This window comes from Rousettus aegyptiacus, unplaced genomic scaffold (genome assembly GCF_014176215.1).
Source record: "Rousettus aegyptiacus isolate mRouAeg1 unplaced genomic scaffold, mRouAeg1.p scaffold_m13_p_4, whole genome shotgun sequence".
In the NCBI taxonomy this organism is placed as follows: Eukaryota; Metazoa; Chordata; class Mammalia; order Chiroptera; family Pteropodidae; genus Rousettus; species Rousettus aegyptiacus.
Window position 1 is genome coordinate 72105871 of NW_023416307.1, and position 23085 is coordinate 72128955.

The window sequence follows — 23085 nt, forward strand, 5'->3', positions numbered from 1 at the left end:
TTTCTTACATCACTTACAAACAAGCTTAAAATGGATTAAAGTTTAACTGTAAGGCCCGAAACCGTAAAACTCCTAGTAGAAAACACAGGCAGTGTAAACTCCCTGGCACTGCTCTTAGTAATATTTTTTTTCTGATACGTGGCTTCAGGCAAGGGAAACAAAAAATAAACAAATGGGACTACATTAAACTGAAAAGTTTTTACGCAGCAAAGGAAACCACCAATAAAAAGATAACTTACCAAATGGGAGAAGGTGGGATATATATTTACCAATAATACATCCAATAAGAGGTTAATATCCAAAATTAAAAAAAAACAAAAACTCATACAACAATACCGAAAAAATAATTCATTAAAAAATGGGCAGAGGGCCTGAAAAGACATTTCTCAAAAGAGGACATACAGATGGATAATGGATGTAAGATACTCAACGTCACCATCATCAGAGAAATGCAAGTTAAAACTACAATGAGATATTGCCTCACACCTGTCAGAACAGCTATCATAAATAAATCAATAAGCAAGTACTGGTGAAGATGTGGAGAAAATGGAACCCTCACACACTGTTGCTTAGACTGCAAATTGGTGCACTCACTATGGAAAACAGTGTGGCTGTTCCTCAAAAAATTAAAAAGAGACCTACCTATGACCCTGCAATTCCAATTCTGGGTATTTATCCAAAGAAAAGCAAAACACTAATTTGTAAAGATATGTGCATCCCTATATTCACTAAAGCTCTATTTATGACAGCCAAGATATGGAAGCATCTTAAGTGCCCACCAACAGATAATCAAATAAAGAAAAGTTGGTACGTATATATGGTAGAATGTTACTCAGCCATAAAAAAACCTTACCATTTGCAATAACATGGATGGACCTCGAGGGTATTACACTAAGTGAAATAAGTCAGACAAAGACAAATACCATATGATTTTGTTTATATGTGGAATCTAAAAAACAATAAACAAATAAAACAGAAAGAGACCAATGCAGAGAACAAAGTGATGGTTGCCAAATGAGGGTGGGGTTTGGAATTGGGTGAAAAAGTGAAAAGATTAAGAAGTACAAAATGGCAATTACAAAACAGTCACAGGGATTTAAAGTACAGCACAGGGAATAGAGTCAATAATATTGTAACTGTGTATGCTGCTCGGTGGGTACTAGACTTATTGGGGATCACTCTGTAAGTAAAAATAAAAAAAGAGAACTTAAAAAAGATGGGTTTATTTCAAACCACAGCCATCTCTCCACGCCTTCTGGAATGGCTCAGTCCCTACCAGATCCCAGAATGGAACTATATAGAAGCAGAAAAAGACAGTACAGTGTACCAGTGGTCCCTTTTCACATATATTCTTGTTTTTTCTTCAGAATTATCATTTGAGGCAAAAATTATCACCACTTTATGAAGATTTTGCAGAAATGCTTTTTACTATGTACTTTTCATTTACGAATATAACAGGTATTTAATCTGACAAAGTAGAAATTCAAGAACTTATATATCAACCAAACACAGTTGTGTTCACTTAATTTATTCCATATATCAGAATAATTTTAAATGTAATTTTACTTATTTGAATGCTAAAATGATTTCTATGAGAAAGTCTATCCTGTGTAGAGAAGACCTTCTGGCGCCCTTTGGAGCCCCCTTCCCCAACACCCCCATCATACAAACACATTGATTGTTAAACAAAGAACCGTCTTGTTTCCAACCTTCTGTTATATCATACTACCGCATATTGTAGCATTACATACTTCTCCCATCAGTTACATATCCTACGATAATTGTACTTTCCTGAATACTCATAGAAGAGTTTTCTTTACTTAGAGAAGTAGAACTTCCTATTTCTGGCTATAAAAATAATCTGGTTATAGTACCACGAAGGCGTGTTTTCCTCTACTGCTCTTAAATCTTATTGATATTTGACTAATACTGTTATTCTCCTATCCCCCCTCGATGATACAAATAACCATGACTATTAAAGATCCTGTGATCACTCTAAAATTCACTGCAGCCCAATTATCCAAATCAAGAAAATACCCAGTTGATTTTTCTCAGCCAGAATCACGCACAAAATGGAACTGGGGCTCAATATTTAAAGAAATCCAAACTTCTAATTATATTTGCAAATAGAGTTAAAAAAGATTCTAGGAAAGCCAAGTTCTTGGTTAGTCAAAGGGGAAAACTGGTTAGAATTTCCAGAGAACCGCACCTGACTAGAACCTTTTTTGAAAATTAAACGTGCGTTCAGAAGATTTAATCTTGTGAAATTTCTGTTTGGATTTGCTCTGAGAAGGGGGTAGGGAGGATGATGAGGATGACAATTGTCACATTTTGTTTGTTTTTTTTTTGCTTTGTTTGGAAGATGTGGTACATATATATGATGGAATATTACTCAGCCATAAGAAGAGATGAAATACTGTCATTTGTGACAATATGGATGGACCTGGAGATAATCATGCTAAGCGAAATAAGCCAGATAGAAAGAGTTGAAAATCACATGATGTCACTTATATGTGGGATATAAACCTAAAAGCAACAAATGAACAGGACAAACAAAGACTCATGGACACGGACAATAGATTAGTGGTTACCAGAGGGTAGGAGGTGGGGGAGAAGGGAAGAGATAGATGAGGTAAAATGAGTCAAATATAGAGGGGTAGGGGCAGTGTGAAGTGGGTAAAGGGGATCATATATATGGTAGCTGAAGGAAACTGGACTTTGGGTTGTAATTACACAATCGAATATATAGATGTCAAATTAAAATGCACACTTGAAAATTATATAATTGTATTAACCAATGTTACTCCAATAAACTTAATTAAGAAAATAAAATAGTTGGAAAGAAAAAAAATATAATTTGTACATTCAAATTTTCATCCATTTGGAATTTATCTTGGTATAAGAAGTGAAATATGGATCCAACTTTATTTTTCCAGATGGCTACAAAATTGGTATGGAAGAAAAATACCTTAGTTTAATAAAGGCCATATATGACAAACCTGCAGCCAACATTATTCTTAATGGTGAAAAACTTGAAACCTTCCCTCTAAAATCAGGAACAAGGCAAGGCTGTCCACTATCACCACTGTTATTCAATATAACATTGGAAGTCCTAGCGAGTGTAATCAGACAAGAGAAAGATATAAAAGGCATGCAAATAGAAAACTAAGAAGTCAAACTGTCACTATTTGTGAATGACAGGATTCTCTATATAGAAAACCATAAAGACTCCACAAGAACACTACTAGAAACAATAAGAAAATAGAGTAAAGCCCCTAGATACAAAATCAACGTTCGAAAATCCAGTGTTCCTATACTCTAATAATGAAATGTCAGAAAAGGAAGTGGAAAAAATAATTCCTTTTACACTTGGAACAAAAAGAATAAAATACCTAGGAACGAATCTAATGAAACATGTGAACGACCTATATAATGAAAACTATAAGACCCTATTAAAAGAAATCAAAGATACAAAGAAATAGCAAGATATTTCATGTTCTTGAATTGGAAGAATAAACATAGTTAAAATGACCATATTACTTAAATCATTATACGGATTTCATGCAATCCCCATCAAGATCTCATCGGCATTTTTTAAAGAAATAGGACAAGCAATCATCAGATTTATATGGAAGCACAAAAGACCCTGAACTGCCAAAGCCATCCTGAGAAAAAAACAAGGCTGGAAGCATCACTCTACTCCACTTCAAATTATACTACAAAGTGACAGTAATCAAAACAGCATGGTATTGCAGCAAAACAGACACATGGACCAGTGGAACAGAATCAAGAATCCAGAAGTAAACCCATATTAACAAGGGGAAATAATTTTTGACAAAAAAGCCAAAAACCTATAGTTGGGAAAGGAAAGCCTCTTCAATAAATGGTGCTGGGAGAACTGGAAAGCCACCTGCAAAACAATGAAACTAGACTACTGTCTATCACCACACATCAAAATTAAGTCAAAATGGATTAAGGACCTAAATATAAGACCAGAAACAATAAAATGCATAGAAGAAAACATAGGAACTAAACTCAAGGACCTTGGACTTAAAGAGGATTTTATGAATTTGACCTCAAAAGCAAGGGAAGTAAAAGCTAAAATAAATGATTGGGACTACATCAAACTAAAAAGCTTTTGCTCAGCAAATGAAATTGTCAACAAGGTAAAGAGGTAACCATCCGAATGGTAAAATATATTTGCAAGCAATGCCTCCAATAAGGGCCTAATATCCAAAATATACCAAGAACTCACATACAACTCAATAACAACAAAAAACCAAACGATCCAATCAAAAATTGGGCAGAGGACCTGAACAGACACTTCTCTCTAGAGGACATACAAATGGCCTACAAATATATGAAAAGATGCTCAATGTCGCTAGCTATTTGGGAAATGCAAACCAAACTCACAATGAGATACCATCTCACACCTGTTAGAACAGCTATACTCAACAGGACAAGTAATAACAAATGTTGGAGAGGATGTGGAGAAAAAGGAACCCTCATCTACTGCTGGTGGGTCTGCAAATTGGTACAGCCACTATGGAAAACAGTATGGAGGTTTCTCAAAAAACTGAGAATTGATCTACCGTATGATCCAGCAATCCCTCTACTGAGTATTTACCCCAAAGACTTGAAAATCCATATCTGAAAAGATATTTGCACACCGATGTTCATAACAGCATTATTCACAGTGGCCAGGACACAGAAGCAACCAAAATGTCCTACGATAGAGGACTGGCTAAAGAAGTGGTGGTACATATATACAATGGAATATTATTCAGCCATAAGAGATGAAGTCCTGTCATTTGCGACAACATGGATGGACCTTGAGATTATCATGCTAAGCGAAATAAGCCAGATAGAGTTGAAAATCACATGATATCACTTATATGTGGGATATAAACCTAAAAGCAACAAATGAGCAGAACAAACAAACAGAGACTCATGCATATGGACTATAGACTACTGGTTACCAGAGGATTAGAGAGTAGTTGGTTACTAGTGGGTTGGGGGAGGTAGACGGGATAAAGGGGGTCAAATATAAGGGGTAAGGAGGATGGTGAAGTGGGTAAAAGGGGTCAAATATATGGTAGCTGAAGGAAAATGAATTTTGGATGATAAACACAGAGTAGAATATATCGATGTCAAATGATAATGTATGCCTGAAACTTATACAATTGTGTTAACCAATGTTACCCAAATAAACTTAAAAAAAAAAAGATGAAAAAAACGTTAAATGCCACCTGCTAATTATGAAGAACGTTATCATGATCTTGTATATTCTCAGTTGGCAATTAGACTTTAGTCACAGGAAAAAAATCTCAGTAAAAGGGTGTGTTCTGTACACCAATATCTCATCCTCATCCTAAAATGCTTACACATTAGCAATTTTTTTTTTTTTTTTAGCATGACTCTAATGATGTATAGTAACTTCTATGGACATACCATTTCTGGTTTTTCCTTTCTTAGGATGTTTGAAATTCCCTTTCAAATCTTCAGCTTAAAACATTCTGTCTCTGATTTGAACTCTGAAATATAACTTCCTCCTTATTCTGCAGAGAAAATTACCTCATCTGAAAACAGCATCTGAATTGTCAATCTGACTATTACAGCTACTTGTAAAGAAAAAAATACTTTCTAGTTCCTGAATGGAACCAGAGTGTCATCCAAGATCTTTTGTTTTTATTTGTGTAAGTAAAAACAAGCAAAATGTTCTGAAAATGTGGTCCAACTGAAATAGAAGAGCTTTGATACTGGGTAAACTAAGGAGGCTTTGTCTGCATGTTACCAAATACCCAGCTATAATCTATCAGAAATGTTTATTTCACAAGGCAATAGCTGAGTCACATCCAGAGAAATGAAGGGGGCCAATTTCACTGGGCATTTGCTGCTACTTCCCTTCTCTTCAAATTGTTCTGGAAATACTATGAAGAAAATCCTCCTGGTAATCTGTCCCAAACAAGAAAGTAGATAAAATAGAACAAGGATGTGGGAGCGAAAAACACAGAGCTTAAAAGAATGTGACTTTTTATTGGCACTTAAAACTCAGAAAATGTGCAGAAAATGTTTAACTCAAACTATTTATGTTATGTTGATTCGCATTTAAAAAGTGTTTTTAAAAGTCCACAGTTGGAGTTTTGAAAGATTCAAAATAAAGGTCTGGCAGGAAGTGTCTCTAAATACAACAGCTCAATTATATTCAGAAAGGAAGTGTTCCCCAATAGGCCTGAGCTAATCAGAAAATAATAAAACCTGAAGCATTGTGAACAGAAACATGGTTAAACTAAGCGGATGTGAAATATATAAACACTGACATGAACATGAAAAACACATACTCAGAAAGATTCAGCATTATGTAGAGCTAGCAAATGTCAAATAATTAAAATTAATCACTACATTAGGTTTTCTGACAGAAATTTTCCCAAATTTACCATTTAACATGAGACAGGAATCAATGTCTTTCATCCCCTCTTCCTAGTATGGTTGTATCGCTCATATCATGATGTCTTTCTTTGATGTAAAATCCTGAAAATGTTTAGTTAAGTGGAGTCACATACCAGAAAATACCTATTTTGCTACTTCCAGCTGTGTTAAATGACACAAATTCTAAATCTCAGTTTGCTTCTCACCAAACGGGATTAATCCTGACCTCACAGTTATCGAAAACACTAAATAAGCATGATTTCTAGTGCTCGATGGACAATAAACAAGTGTTAGGCTCCAGAATATGGCCCAATCCTTCAAACGATTAACCTGCTAGAAATAAAGTAGGGTTGCAATTTTACTAGAGCTTTTAAGGAATATTTGATTTAGGTATTAGAAATACATTTACATAATAAGCATGCCAAGACAGTCATTTTTCCATGGTACACTTGCTCCTCCAAAGACATACTGAACAGTGCTGAATAAGAATAAAAAATGAAGAGCAGATGGTCAATAGGAAAGAAAGAGTGGCAGAGGCGCAAAATGACCACAAAGTTGCCAGGGCTGGAGATGTGTCAGGCAAAAACAAAAGCAACTGTAACAAATCCACGCCAGAACCACCACTAACAAAGATGGGCCCTTCTGTTCGTATGTACCGAGCCCAGTATAAAATGCCCTGCCATACAGACACGTGAAAGCTATTTGAGGGCAAGAGAAAGATTTGGAAGAAAGGGCATAAATGCTTTCAGTAAACAATTGAACAATTCCAAGGTAAGGCAATTTTGAAACATACCAAATGTGGAGGCTCATTTATCCCAAGTGGTTCCTGAAAAACATTAAAACAGTTAACTGTAATCATAATCTTGGTTGTCTTTTTGAAAGTTTTGAAAATATCCTTTGAAAGGTGAAAAAAAAAAAGTCTAGCCAATTTACTAGATTCCTTGAACTGGCTACGCTTCTCAACCTACTGAATTCTCTTATAATAGTTTTAGTATTTATTATCAATTCATTTTGAGTAATACTGTAGTTGGAGGAAAAATGTGCCCAACATCCATTAGAACTTCTGACCATTCCATCTCCTACAACTATTTCATGGGAACCCACGCTGATCTGCAGTGTCTGTTATCACCCAAGCTGGCCACACTCTTTCACAGCTTCATGACTTTCCACACAAGATTATTCCCTCTTTGTGGAATGCCCTTTCTTCCCCACTTCTCTGCCTGGGAAAATTACTTTTCTCTCTTAAGATATCACTCAATGGATCCTCTTCTATGGCATGGTAGCCAGGTCCCCAGGCTCTGAGTGCTTCCTATCTCTGCTCCCCTAACACCACATACATACTTTATTTTCTCACTAATCATTCTATAATTAACTGTTCATACATCTCCCCAGAGAGACAGAGACCCATCTTTTATCTCCAGTGAATCAGTATAGTATCTGGCGTATCAGAGCCACTAAATAAATGCTGCTGAAATGTCTAAACTCATCAAATTACACAGCCACTTCACTGATCTGCTACCACATACCGCTTTCCATGGGTCTATAGAAATTCGTATGCAATATAGAAATCCCTCTACATATACATATAACAGAATTCAATAATTCCACTTAAAAAAAAAAAAACTTGTTCCACATATTGAAATTGTATGTCATTACAGGCCACTGGCACTGGTTATGTTCACAGTTAACTCACCAGTTGGATAGGTCGTATTGACATGATTATGTTATTTGATCCTCCCCAGTCAAAAAAGCACTTATATTTCCCTTTCTCTAAAATGTACTGTTGTCCACAGAAGAACTTCTGCTGGTAGGCAACCCATCTAATAGGGAAAAAAAGGAAAAACAACAGAGCTGATATAGAATCGAGCAACCAACAATTTTAAACACCAGACCCTTTCAAAGTTCTCAGAGCAGGAGACAACTTACACTCCACTTTTAACGTGAATGGATCTTGTTTCGCTGCCAAAGCCAATTTCTTCTAAGTCAGAAATTTCCTGATTTGTAATGTCAATAAACTTCCCACTTTCCAGGTCAGATTCAAATAGTGTGATGGAAGATTCTATAAAATTCTAAAAAGAAGAAAGTTTGGGAAAATATATGCATTTTATTTAATAGATTGCCAAGTCTTTTCACAATGTTCACATACTTGTGGGATAATTTTCACACAAATTACTCGGAAGAATTTAAATGGCACTAGAAACAATGATAATAGTCATTACTCCTAAGTAGCAAAGAAAAAAATAAACTTGAATTTTTACATTAATCAGAGAAGTATAATGTTTTTATTTAAATGAAAATAGTCAACAGCTGGTAAATTGCTGGGACTTACAAGCTACCATATTTAACTTTAATCATAAAGGAAACTAATGCCTAACTTGTGTCTAAAAAGCAAAAGCTACATGAAACAAAAGTAAATATACATCATACTGTGGGCAATGTGGGAAAGAATTTTATTAGCTTAAATTAGGAAAAAAGTTTGCTTGGCAAAATAAATTTTATTAAAAAATCAAAACGATAGGAAATTTAAACAACTTTTAGTCAGACATTATCTATATCAGAAATGAAAATACAAGACTCCAAATTGATAAACCAGCAAAAAATTTTATAAAAAAGCGACTAATTTTGCTAGTAAAAACAAAAAAATTCAAATGACAACAACTGATATAACGTTCACTTTTTAAATTAGGTTAAGAAGGGTCTAAAAATTTAGTTTTGTCAAGGTATACTGCTAGTAAAATATAAATTAGACAGCTATTTTAGAAAACAACTTACAGATATATTTAAAAGACTGGAATTGTTCATATTCTTTGAGTCTAAAATTCCTTTTTTTCTGGGAAAAGCTTAAAGAAACTAAATAGTGGGCAATTTATATGCAAAGAAGCAATATTTGTCATAGTGAAAGCTGTAAACAAGGTAAATATCCAAAAGATGTATAAAGATAAACCTTTATGCATCCACCACCTGACAAAACATAATTGAGCTTTTAACAAGCTAACAGTTAAATATAATCTATACTTAGTACTGGCCAGAGCTTTATGAATATTATTTCCAAAAGAACAACCCACCACACATTATATTACTTTCATTCCCACTTTACAGCTAAGAAAATTGAGTAATATATAATTATTTTGTGTAAAATAAATATTGACATAACACAATTAATCTATGTAGGTGTATATATATGCATATATATGTACGTATACACATACGCTTACATATACACACACGTATATGCCACTTTACGGATGAGGCAATCAAGGCTTCAACCGCCTGTAAGTGATTTGCCTTAAAGTCCCCAGAACAAGCCTCCCAACTGAAGTATGATATTTACAGCCTGGGAGCCACATCAACAAACCTGGTTGTACTGACAACATAAACTTTCATCACCCGAGGAAACTGAACATGCCTCTGTCTCCTGCAACCTGAAAATGTGTAATTAGCTCAAGGCGGCTGTGAGCATACAATGTGATGACAGCTGAAGGGGGCCCAATCTGGGTCCTGGTTAGGAACCAGTATCAATAGCCACCAACCAAGTCAGGGCTGGTCGTAATGAAATGGTCTTCAGCAGCTCTCAATCATACAGATCCCTCTTCTCACACTGTGAGGACTCCAGAACGTTCCATCACTGCCTCTATTTCTGCCTCCACAGCTTCTGATTCTCCATACCATTAGGATGTAGGAATGGGGGAGCAGGGATAAGCCAAAATATATCATGGGTCACTGTGTTATGTTGGAGTCAAATAGAACAAAGACAAAAAAATAAATATAAGTATGTATATGTGTGTTGTGTTTGTGTGCTTTCATTAAAACTAACTTGTGCTATAATGTGATGTATTTTACTTGAGCAACGATTTCCACAAATCATATTGTGTGGGAGTGACAGCAGTGAGGAGGGTGAGCTGGGCAGCAGGCTGGAGACACAGGCTACTTGGCAACACTGCGGCCCAGAGCTGAGGACAGGAGGAGGAATCCACTGTCACAAGGTCCACTGCCAAGGAGAAGTGCTGACAGTGTGAGTTCACGAACTTACTTGCATGGCTTGAGTTTTTGTCCTTCCTACTCTGTCTACCATATCCAGAGGCTTGACTAAGGGCCACAGGAGTCTCCCAAGTGCCGCCCTTCTCTTCTCTCCATGCTCCGCTTTTGTTTATTCTTGGCTTTTTGTTTCTTACAGCTTTTGCCTCTCATCTTTTTCTAAGTACCCAAAGACCACTCTCCTAGTTTTGACTCTCTGAATTTTTCACTCAGACCTACCAAATACACAGTATTTGATCTAGTTAAGTAGCTGCCATCAATATGGTGCCTCCAGGTAAGAGTTATAACTCTAAGCCAACTCCAATCACCTGCAGCTAAACCTCCAGTGTCACGTATACAAAGCATGGTACAAAACATTAAAAAAATAAACAAAAAATACTTGTAACCGTCTTGTTCAGGTGACTACAACAGGCACTCAATGAGAGTCATATTCAGAGTAAGCCCTAGGTCACTACTACCCACACCTTACTAGGTGTAATTAAATAACTTCACCAAAGAGATTTATTTAAGTGCTGTTGCTTGACAAGAATAATAATGGAATGACCTCAAATATGTATTCCATTTTATTACGCAATCACACAATTTTTTTTTCTTTTTTTTTTTGCTGAAACTGTTGACCATCTGAAAAGCTTTTCAAAAATTTTCATCCAATTAGTGGCTATAATCATCCATTTTTTATTTTTAAAGCACCTAAATCCATTGAAAAATCTGGATAGTTTAATATAGCTCAGCTACAGTACTCCTGCTGCTAGAGAAAAGTAATGAGTAGTGCTGCATGACCAAAGAGAAGTCTTAAAGATCAGTAATTTTATTATTTTTAAATTCCATAAAATCCCCCAGTGGGTCGAGCCCAGGGGCTATTGCATTACAGCCGCTGGTGGGCAAGGTAACACAAGACACCATCAGAGATCTGGTGTATCCACTAATTTGGGAGAAATATTGGTCTCTGCTGCATTCCACCTGGTTTCAGAGATCTGAAGAGAGATCTAAAGTCTGAAAATCATAATAAAAGCAAATCCAAAACTTAGTAGAAACCGAGGAAAAACAAGCACATCAAGGAACTTTCATCAAGAAAGCCAAGGAATAAAAATTCCTTCTTTAATTCCGGAAGTCTAAATCCTACTATATTCCTTCTGTTCTTCTTCTTTAAAATATCATCAACTCCAAGTCACTACGTCTGCCTGACTCATCTGGAATTAGGAACACATTTCTGGTTGTGCTCTCCAAAGCACTCTGGGACACAGATCACATTATCCCTGAGGAATACATCCAGGATTTGACCTTACTAGATCTAGAGTGCTCCACACACTGGAGCCAGGAAATTAGAAGACTGCATTGTATTATGTAGCTTTTCTATTATCCTCTTGTTTAAATTACTTCAGCTTAGCTCTTAAGTGTAGCACTTTGCTTTTTCCAAGGTTGGATGCATGGGAGAGTCTATGTGGGGAAAAGATGTCTTTCATTGATTGTACTTGCTAACTTATGTATGGCTCTGACAACCCCAGACCTTTAAACCCTACAGCTCACAGTACTGTACTATCCACTTACATTTTCCAAAGAGAGTAGATCTTATGTTTTCTTATCATACATACAAAAATAATAATAAAGGGAAGGAAGAAATTTGGGGAGATTATGAATATGTCTATGGCCTGGATGGTGGTGACGGTTCTATAGACATAACTTATCCCCAAACTTATCAAGTTGTATACATTAATAAGTACAGCTTTTTACATTTCAATCATACCTCAATAAAATGGTTTTTAAAAAAGAGAGCGCCTCAATTATAAGTTGTCTATAAGAAATATAAAAGTTTTCCAACTTGATAAGCAATTTTAAAAAGCAATTTCATAATATGTAAATTCTAAATTTTCTAAATATGTATAGATTCTTCAGTATATTTCATCTGAAAATATCTCAGTGAGCATAAATTTAAATTATAAGCAAGCTGTCTGAAAGTCCATGTAAATATTTATTATTTATATGTGCGTACTGGTCTGTAATGACCATAAATTTACAGCTACGAATGAAATGCTAATAAAATTTTGGTTGGATGAAACCCAGTTTTCCACTATTAAGGTGTTTTTTTAGTCTATCCATCCTGTAATAGAAGAAAATGGATTATATGGCCTGGGTTCCTGAGTAAGGCAGACTTGCCCTCAAATCACGGTTTTATACTCAGGCACAGTGCCTAACCTCTTAGAGCCCCAGCTTCTCTATTTTTAAGATGGAAATGGTTAAGAGTCTCTATCTAGCTCATCGTAGTTGTGAGATTAAGTTTAAGTATGCTTGTAAAGCCATTAGCAAGTCCTTGACAAATGTTAGCTTTATGATGATTATGAAAACATCTTTAACTGTAAGCTAACAACTAATCTTTTAATTAAAAAGAAAATCTAATTTAAAGAGAATAGAAGATATTCTTTGAAGGGCATTTTTACTTCTTTATACAAAAACTGTATCGTCATCTTTGTGAATGCCCCAAACTTTTACGTGTAGCACTAATTACCATGCTAATTTATGCCCATTTTTTCCAATGTATATTATTATAGACTATATCAAATATTTCTTAATTATATAGTTACAGTATTCATATCTTTTCCCATTTTCTACTATTGGGACATTTCAACGAGTGACTTGGGGTTTTGTTTTTTGTTTGGTTGTTTTAGTCATCTTTGGAAGATACCATCACATTCATTGCTAAACATTTCTAGGATAAGTGATGCTTCCCTTCAACTCTCTTTTTGAAATACGGAGGGAAGGAAACTGTTTAATGCTATTAGAAAATGCTTTGAAACATGACCTATAGTTTCCTCAATGCATGTGGTTGAAATGACTTAAAAACAAAAACAAAAACAAAAACAAAGGCTCTATCTTGTTTTGTCCTGTCAAGTAAAAAGTAGCTAGAGAAAACCTGTGGTCCTTGTATACTGTGGACTAAATACTTCAAAAGTTATTCACCCATCGCTCCAGCCAACTCAGTGCCCACTCTTCAGTGGGCTGCCCTGTATTTCTTTCAGTTAGAAATGGTTTCCAAATCACTTTATTACTGACAAGAATCATTCTGGGGGAAAAAAACCAAAAAGCTCCTTTGTTCCCTGTGCTTCTTCTCCTATTCTGGCTCCTCTTGTCTGACCAGGTGAGGGGTTGCAATAGAACTGTTGCTGGCCCCAACAGATAGAAACCTAAGAGGCCAGAGTATACAACCCCTGTGTTCACCCAAAGTCCACGTGGGCCCAGTAACTACCCTTCACTTCGTTATAATTCTTTCAAAGAGGGTTTTAAAGGCTATGCCAGGTAGATTACAGTTTATATGGGTAAAGATTATTTTGCAAAGAGACTGTAGTGGTAAGTCCTCAATCATAAGAAAACATGCCTCCCTGAATATATTAAAGTCTCCAGAGCTGGTCAGAGACATGAACAACATCTGATAAGCACCGATATTCTACAGAGCCCTCTAACATCTATCTCCTCCTCCTCTGTGCTTTCATCTACTTCCACCAGGTGTTCTGTCACATTCTAGTCTTTTCTCCACACTTCCTTCCTTCACCCCATGCCATTTCTTGATATGGTCACCAAAAAGATCGGTTTGAACAACTTATCTAATCATACTCAATAGGTCCATAATCTATCAGTGGCTCATGGTCAAGTCAAAAAAAAATATATATATATATGAACTCCTCAACATGGCATATATGACCTTTCACCATCTTCCCAAAGTTCTCCCTAACATCCTGGCTTAACACACCCCCTTTCACTCGCATGACCAATTTTTCACTTCAGCACTGCCAACATTTTGGGATAGATGATTTGTTCTTTGTTGTAGGGAAGGCCATCTGGTGAATCGTAGGGATAAAGCAGTATCCTTGGCCCCCCAAAGTCATGACAATCCATAATGTCTCTAAACACTGACAAATGTTCCCTAGAGGGTAAAAATCACCCGAGCTGAGAATCACTGGCTTACATCTTTGCCTTTATATATGTTAATCTCTTGCTGAAACACCACCTACCTTTCCCCTTCACCCTGTCCTGAATTTCTTCACTTGGCTAACTCCTGAACTTGAAATTTTAGCTCACCTGTCATCTTAACTTCTGTTTTCTTCCAAGTAAGAGTAACTGACCTTTTTCTGGGTACCCTGAGCCCTTTATGTTTAATCCAACCAGAGTCAAACTATATCAAATATTTATAAAAGTGTTGTCTTCACTACCAGACTGCCTTCTCTGTGAATGCAGGGGCTAAGTCTCTGGCCACTTATCTCTAGCACCTGGCACAATACAGCTACCAAAGCAGGCGTTCAAAAAATGACTATGGAATCAGTGAATGAAAAGCAAGCATAAGTATTCTAGAATAATCGCGGCAATTAAGAAAGGCAGGCAAGGGACACAACAGTTCGGTTTAATGCTCTCAAGTTTCAGAAACATTTTATAACCTCATGCTCTATCAGAGGTCATGCCGGTTTTTATGGAAAGATAATACAGATAGAAATTAAGAATTCGGAAGCTAACTCACAGCTTGTAAGTACCGGAAAGACAAGATGGGGCCACTCAATGCCCCAGTGGCACTTCTGTCTTCAAAATCTCCTTCTTCAAGCAAGAATTGCTGGCCTTTAAAATGTTCTTTTTCATAGGCAACCCACCTAGAAATACAAAGGACACCAATGAGCCATTAAGAAAACTGTAGCCAAGAAAAAAAAGAGGAAAAAAAAAATCATGCTAAAGCACCTAGTTGCACATCACCATATTTTAAAAAGCAACATGTTTGTTTGCTGAAACACCACCTACCTTTCCCCTTTGTTGCCATTTAAAAAGACAGACAAATGGTATATACTTCACAGGTCAATACTTTTTATAGCTTGGAGGCTTTTCCCAACAAAAAGGTAACTATTGTAGAATTCCAACAAAGCGATGTTCATTAAATGTTTATGCTGTGACCTAATACTACATCTCAAAATGGTTGGAGACTAGTTTTCCAACTAAAAAATTATGGAAAGCACAAATAGGTAGAGAAAAGTTATAAATCCACACAGAGATTCAAAGATAATCCTCCTTGTTTTACTGATTAAGGCCTTCTGGGATCACAGAATGATTACTTAATGTTTATTTAGGGTTTAAGTTAAAGGAACCTCTCACCAGGTTTCAGATCTAAAACACATTACAGGTGGGTTTAGCAAAGAGGCATTGGGAAATGTAACTAAATTGGTATTAGCCCTGGTAGCCCACATCTATACAGCATCTGTAGGTATTTACCATGGGAAATGCTATCAGTGATAATAACTTTGCTTATAAATACTAAATGGTGAAGTTTAAGAAACTATTTTCTACATTTAACCCATCTCAAAATCTCTAATACCAGGAGTTCACAAAAAGCTATTAGTAACTAATATTTATTTCCCATATTATAAATGTAAATGGAATGTATATCTTTAGACCATGGCAGCTTGCTTTTGAGCTGCTTAGCATATTTTTTTGTGAGCTTCAGAAACAGACCACTAAATCAACTACTGAAAATAAGATACTCACACTCCACCAATGACACGAATTGATCCAATTCCATGAAAGTCCCCATCATTTTTCAAAAAGTTAGGGACAGAATCTATATGTTCACTAAACTCTCTGGTCTGTCCATGGAACTGAGGTTTTTCATAAATAATAACCTGAAAAACATGAAAGAAAATTATTTAACACACCCATATTTTAGCGTGCACGTACACACACAGTAATTTACTGAAGTGGCACTAAAGACAACAGGCACAGGTACAACTGTCTGTTTTTGTCATTAATGCACAACATAGCAGTGTCTGATATTCATAAGCAATAAGTGAGTATCATCATAAAGGCAAAAGATATTAAGAGTATACTTTTCTCAAATATGCAAGTATAATTACATTGTTCTGGGGCCATCAGATAGGATAAACTGTCTTATAACTGGTTCTTGAATTATCTAAGTTTATCCCTGTGTTTAGAATTTAATACAGTCCTGCCTTATATTTATTGAACTTCCCCCATAAAAAATTAAAAACTCTCTAGAGGTTCTAGGGCATAACGATAAATTATCTACTGACTTGAGAAAACATGCTGTTTCTTATAACACTCATTGCTTCTATGGTCATTACTGTTCAATGAGAATAAACGGACATGCAAATTCTTGAATTTAAGTATACAACTTTCTAAAAATAAGAAGTGATTGAAAAAGTTATTATAGTATTTTTATTCCATATTTGGTTTAAATTGGGGGCAGGGACATTAGAGTAGCAAGAAATAAATTTCCAGCATTTCATTCACTTCAAATTTGGACTGGTACAAGTATTTCTCTTCTACCATTCTGATGCTCTTCGCAAGGATGAGCTGCTCTTAGTATGTAGAAATGAAAACAGTGATAACAGCGCTAGCCATACTCTATCACCTGGTTCTATTTATGGCTAATGGCATAATTTGTGCACAACCGGCAACCCATGACCTTGGCAAATAAGATCTCATGCTAAAACACACTGAACCCAGCAAGTTATAGCTCTCTTATTTATAAAAACAGATAAAACTGTACAGACTGAAAAAATATGTAGCACTACTCCTGCTGTTTTCTTCCTATTAAATTTTTACTGGGTGCTGTATTGGAAGTGATGAAGTTTTACTTGGGTTTAATACATACTACGTATGCTGAACATATTCAAGTAAGAAGTAATTTTTTGATGAGTATGGCATAAACTAACGTTTAACAACTTGGAAATTTTGACTGTCTATGATAGCCATCCATTCCTAAACCTCTACAGCCTGTCAAACTGCAAATGTCCAAGGAAGACCCAGCCTGTAACACTGAAGTTTTGATTCAGCAGACGGGGAGACTGAGACAGGAGTCACTCAAGGAGTGTCACAGCTAATTCTGCATCTATTAGATCACAGATTCAAAATTTTGGATTTTACATGTTAAAAATCACCACGGAGTTCTGAAAATTTTTGACTGCATTCAAGACCAAAATGGTTATCTCTGTGAGTGGAACTCAGGCATCAGTACTTTTTTAAAAAACTCGGATATGTATGAGTCTATCATACAGCCAAGATATAATAGATACATTCAACTATTAAGTTCCAAAACACTCCATCTATATGACTGAGAGAATCGTAGTCAGTTCCATAAATTAGGAAGCCCAAAAATGGGAGGATTGGAGAAGCTGTGCTTTGTTTTGGAGGAAAGGAAAAGAATGAACGAACCCCTCTCCATACCTTCCCCTGGAGGTGCTGCGACCTAATGAAAAAGAGGTCTGTTTTCATCATTGGTCACAGCACTGCTTTTCTTCCAATCTCTCTTTACACACATTTTATAATTCTATTTCCTCCTTTCTTTCCCAAAATGTGCTTAATCTTGGCACCACAACCACTCCAGTTTTCATTGCCTCTACCCTTCCCTTCAAATACTCATCAAAAAAACTGACATCTATCTGACAAGAGCTATCACCACCTCCTGATCATCCTTGATCTCCTTCTTGATCATCACTCCCAAAAGCCTGCTAGCTATCTTCACTTGAATGTCTAGCTGCCACCTCAACTCCACCCCTCTCCCCCCAAAATCAAACCTATCACCTTTCTACCTTATTAGTAGGTGCTCACTGGGTTTGACCAGCTTATCCGTAGAGCCCTCCATCTCTGCATTCTTACCCCACTCCCAATTCACAGCCTGGGCCCTCAGCAACCATTTTGTACAGTTGCTTCCCACCATCCCAATATCCATGAGCTAGGTATTATCAGCATATGTTCAGTTAACTGTTTTCTAATAGTTCAAAATACATAATGATTAATATTCGAACTTCTTAGCCTACTATGAAACCTATTAAAGACTTACCTTTAAGTTCATAGGCATTTCCACTTTCAATCCACCCTTAAGATGACAAAAAATTTTAACATTAGATGTAGAATACTTAAAATATTTGAAAGTAACTACATGTGAATACAGCTTATATAAAAATCTGATTAGTGAAGATTACATATCAATCAAGTTGTAGTAAATTTAAAATTTTAGGTATAGAACCCTATAGTATAGTTAAAATATAGTCAGACTGTTCTACATCAAAGGGCAAGAAATATTAAAAAAAGGTACTTTCCTGATTACAATAACTATAAAGAAGACAACTGAGCTTTAGTCCTTACATACATGTAAGGAATTAAAGATTTAATCCCACTACACAGTGTCTAAAAAAGAACAGTGGAGTTGCTAGTAGATTTAAAAATCTCATTTGGGGGAGGTGATTTCTAAATGACTTAATACTAAAAGTCTCCTTTATGACTGCTTTCTAACGTAGAGCACTTCCTCTTCCAAGTTCTGTCAATATTTTTTATCACATTTAATGTCATTGTGACCTCAAGGTTGTAGAATATAAAAGGTACTTCCCTCCTCACGAAAACTCTAATTCTATAAGGTCCTTCTTTCTAATGCTACCCTACATTATATTTCTTAATATTTCTTATTTGTCTTGTTTTTAATTTTTTAAAATGCATAAAACAACCAAAAATGGTTTATCACATAGGTTAACATTTCATTAACAGTTTGTCCCTCAAATAAAAATGTTGACAAGAAAATAAACGCTGCAACCACTTATCTTTAAGAAAGCAATTGCTGACAGAACTGCCCATTTATTATTAATGCTGAGTGTATCATTCATTACTACAATGTAAGAGTATAATCTATAAGTAATTTTTAATAAGCATCAAAAAAAAACAAATTCAGAACTTTAATAAATATTCAAAATTCACAGCAAGGAAATTGCATGTATTGTGATAAACTTAACACCAAATAAATTCAGACATTTTTCTTCCAGGAAAAAATTTAAATATTTTCACTGAGATATTCTCTACAATGTAAAGAAACGGGGAAAGAAAAACAATGTATTAAGAGTTTGATAATTCAGTCATGTTCATATTTGTTTCTCAAGATTGAGAGGCATGAGCAATCATCACAGCTATTTAATTTTGGATTCATGGGTACTTGAAAAAAGTTTTTTTGTTGTTTTTTGTTTTTTTAATTTGCTTACCATTTGAAGTGGATGCAATGATTTCATTTCTGCTGCAGAAAGTTCAAAGAGTCCATGGTCTTCCTCCAGAACTATAGCTTGCCCCTTAAAATTAATATCTGGGTAGGCAAGCCAACTAAATAAGAAATGAACGGTTGGTTAAAGAATAGTAAGAATACCTGAGTCTGCTTCTCTAAAAGTTAAAAGGGCTACAAACAAAACCAAAAGCTCATACAGAATCACACTAGTAAAACATACTCGAAGTGACTTTGCCAGACAGCACATAACAAGTTAACATGTTATTAAGTGCTTACATTCAAACGCTACTTATCCTATAAGTCTATTCTGTTTTCCAAGCACTAGGCATTACTTTCTTAAAATTTTCCAATATTTAAAAAGTGTAAGCTCTTTAAGCAGACTATAACTGAAGTATCAATACAATTTCACTAAATTCCATTCTTTTTAAAGCAGTGATCAGAGGTAGGGATTACCAGGCACTTTACATCTTTGTTCTACATTTTTAGAATCATCAGTTCTGTTGGCTGCCTCAGGAACAGTATTTGAAGTAAGATTCCCAGAACACCCACCCAGCTTCCATCCAAATTTGATAACTACAGATATTTCTCATGGATAAGGTCAATTACTATGTCTATCCAAGAGTTCTAATCCATGATTGGGGAAGACAGATGTTCTACAGTGACCCCCAAATTCCACACCTCCATATTCAGGGCAGATGAAAACGAGAGTGAATGAGAGAAGAGGGATCCGTGTTGAATCAAGGATGGTTCAATCAGAATTTGTGATTCGAGCCAATCTGGGATGGAATTAAGACTGACCTCAGACTCATAGCGCTAAACATACCTCTGGAATCACAAAGGCATAGCCTGAGATAAACCACTTAACTTCCTCATGTATAATGTGAAAGTAGCTCCACCTGCCTTGCAGGAATAGAGAAGTAATGAACAAAAAGACACCACGTGCCTGGCACTGCAGAGGCCCTCAGTAACTATTAGCACCGAGACACTCTAATAATATAGTTCAGGCTCCAGAATTTTAGGGCAGGGACATATTTTCATTTATCTGTCCTAAAATTTGGCAGATGAAAAGACAATAGATGCACTCATCGAGAATCTACACCTGCTCCTGTGAATCATTATCAAAGACTTAATTGGATCCAAAGACAGAATCTATTTAATCCTTGCAATAGCCTTTCTTGGATATCCAGGAGTATAAATGAAACTAAAGCTTCAGAAATATGTATGTCACCTACTGAAATATGGAAGAAAAAGTTAACTTTGGCAGCCATCAATCACTGTCATGAAGATAAACTGGTACTTACACTCCTGACTTCACAGTGAAGGACACAGATTTGGGGATATTCAGTTCTTCCAAACTGGGGATTGCTCGCTGTATGTAGATGGGACATGTTGGGTTAGACTGTGGGCAAAGTTCTATCTCTGGAATACTGCAATCCTAGGGGGAAAAAAATGGCTTTGAAATCATCTAGAGATGCACGCAGTCCAGTATTCTCAACACCCTGGAAAAACAGTTTCAATTACTCTCATTGTTCAGTTGAATTTCTTCACAAGAACAACATAAAGGAAATATTGTTCTCCATACCAGTTTTTTTAAAAATAAATTTTTCTAAGGAGTTACTTTGGTAACATAAAAGGTACAAGTACTATTGATTGAAAAAGTTATTACACCATTTTTTTTCCTGCTGTTTTTAAAAGTCTTGTTCCATTAAGCAATGCTCAGAGCTACCAAACTATCTGAATGCCAAAAGTCTGCAATCCTTCCTTCTTAGCAGCACAACAAAGCCATAGGGAGGAAGGGAGTTACGTAAGAGCTGATCCCATGGGGGACATAAAAATTAAATAACAGAGAGGCACTACACCCTCAGCGTGTAATCTAATTTACATTGACAAAAGAAGTAGGAATTAAAGGTGAGGGGAAAGGAAATCTGTTTTCCTACTTATGGTATTCTATTTATTTTCTTTAGTATGAGTTGGTTTGAAGGAAAAAGGCATTGTGAAATTTGACCCTACACTGTCACACATCCAGTCACCATGTCCTTTAAATTTCACCTGTGTACATCTCTTATGCATTCCCATTATCAAGGCCGAGACTTTGATTATGGGACTATACCACCAGTCAAGTACTAGCTACACTCTATATAGCTGGGCTTGTTAGGAAACCACTTTCTTCATTACACTCCTTGGCTCAAGACCCAAGTACATCAAATTTATATTTATTTTCCTTCCTACAAAATGGCACCGACCTAGTGATCTACACGAATTCTCCACAACACTTAAGTCATACTGGTCTCCATGCTATCTGCACTCCTGCTCTGGCCTCTGTAAGCTTCGTGAATGGTTTCCCTTAATCCAATTAAAGAGATAATTTTCTGTGTTCTTATTTTGAAAATCTTTTAATAGTCAAGTTCTAACTCAATAATGACCTCATCTTTTATTAGAGAATCAAAACCACAATTATTTTTTCCTTCTCTGAAATTACTGGTGGGCTTCCTGTCTGAACACAATCTGTCTCAGTAATCATGCATGTTAATTATACGACTTAAGTTTTAGTAATGTAATTCCTATCTGGGACATTGTGAAATTCAAATAATTTTGCTTTAATGAAACAGGTAAATGCAATAACAATTAGAGGTGGCACTTACTGCTTACTGGACTAAAGAACTGTATTTTTTTATAATTAGTTTTGCGATTTTAAAACTGAAATTTTCTGATTTTTTAAACACATCTCCAAACTGAGTTCTTACTACTAGTCATTAAACATTCTTATTAATATGTAAAGTCAAGTAAATCGATGCACCTTATTTTCAGAAAGTTAGATCTAAAATGCAGTTAAGAGGCATAACCTAAAATATTCTTTAAGGTATGAAAATGTATCTCTTTCTAAAGTTTCATTTCAAAAATAACCAGAAATGTCCATAACAGTCATCTGTCAATCTTCAAGGCTCTTTTTTTTTGTTATTAATAATAGTTCTAGTAACACTATTTAAAATGCTGCCATATTCATGTCCCCCCAGGGATCTGAGGTACTGTAACAGAATACATAACTAAGTGTCTCACACAAAGAAGTTTCCTCTGCATTGTGTTATACAAACAATGTTTGGGTGGTGTACTTTAAAAGGGAAAAAGCTAAGAGGCATTGGAGTCTACTACAACACAGAAGAAAATAGTGTAATGGAAAAAGCATGACAATGTCTAAAAAATGGGAAATAAACAAAAATAAGAATGCTTATGTTCTCAAATACCTTTCTTAGAGGACCATTTTTCTTCCTCTAGTTGACTGAAAAGGATTTCACTGATAAGTTCTAGCTTCTTCATGGTGGCTACTCACAGAAATAATGTGTTTCATAATACTTGTATGTCCAAGGCAGTAAACACTAGCAACTGAAGGGAGCTTTACAGTAGCCTAGCAACAATAAACAGTTTACTCTTAGTAAAGAAAAGTTTATATGGCTTCCTCCAAAACTTTTCTAGCCATGATATATTTTACAAACATATCGTGGTAAAATTTGCAAGCTTAGACTATTAAAGCAATTAGTAGAAAGGGAGGCAAAGATACACGAGAGAAACAGGGTGGGAAGGAATTATAGTTA

The 23085-nt window shown here is 35.7% G+C and overlaps 1 protein-coding gene across 2 annotated transcripts in view; it reads right to left on the reverse strand.

The window, feature by feature from the left end:
• CRYBG3 (crystallin beta-gamma domain containing 3) overlaps nucleotides 1-23085 on the reverse strand; it is a 92466-nt gene that overhangs the window by 27641 nt on the left and 41740 nt on the right. Inside the window, exons 8-15 of one of the 2 annotated variants that reach the window (XM_016156487.2) lie at nucleotides 20797-20930; nucleotides 19479-19593; nucleotides 18293-18328; nucleotides 15979-16112; nucleotides 14969-15095; nucleotides 8356-8498; nucleotides 8123-8249; nucleotides 7223-7255 (exon numbers count right to left, since the gene is read on the reverse strand). In XM_016156487.2, coding sequence (XP_016011973.2) covers nucleotides 7223-7255; nucleotides 8123-8249; nucleotides 8356-8498; nucleotides 14969-15095; nucleotides 15979-16112; nucleotides 18293-18328; nucleotides 19479-19593; nucleotides 20797-20930 — 849 coding nt within the window. Of the gene's footprint in view, nucleotides 1-7222; nucleotides 7256-8122; nucleotides 8250-8355; nucleotides 8499-14968; nucleotides 15096-15978; nucleotides 16113-18292; nucleotides 18329-19478; nucleotides 19594-20796; nucleotides 20931-22156; nucleotides 22899-23085 lie in introns of those variants that run through there. The other variant, XM_016156488.2, reaches the window with a different exon arrangement.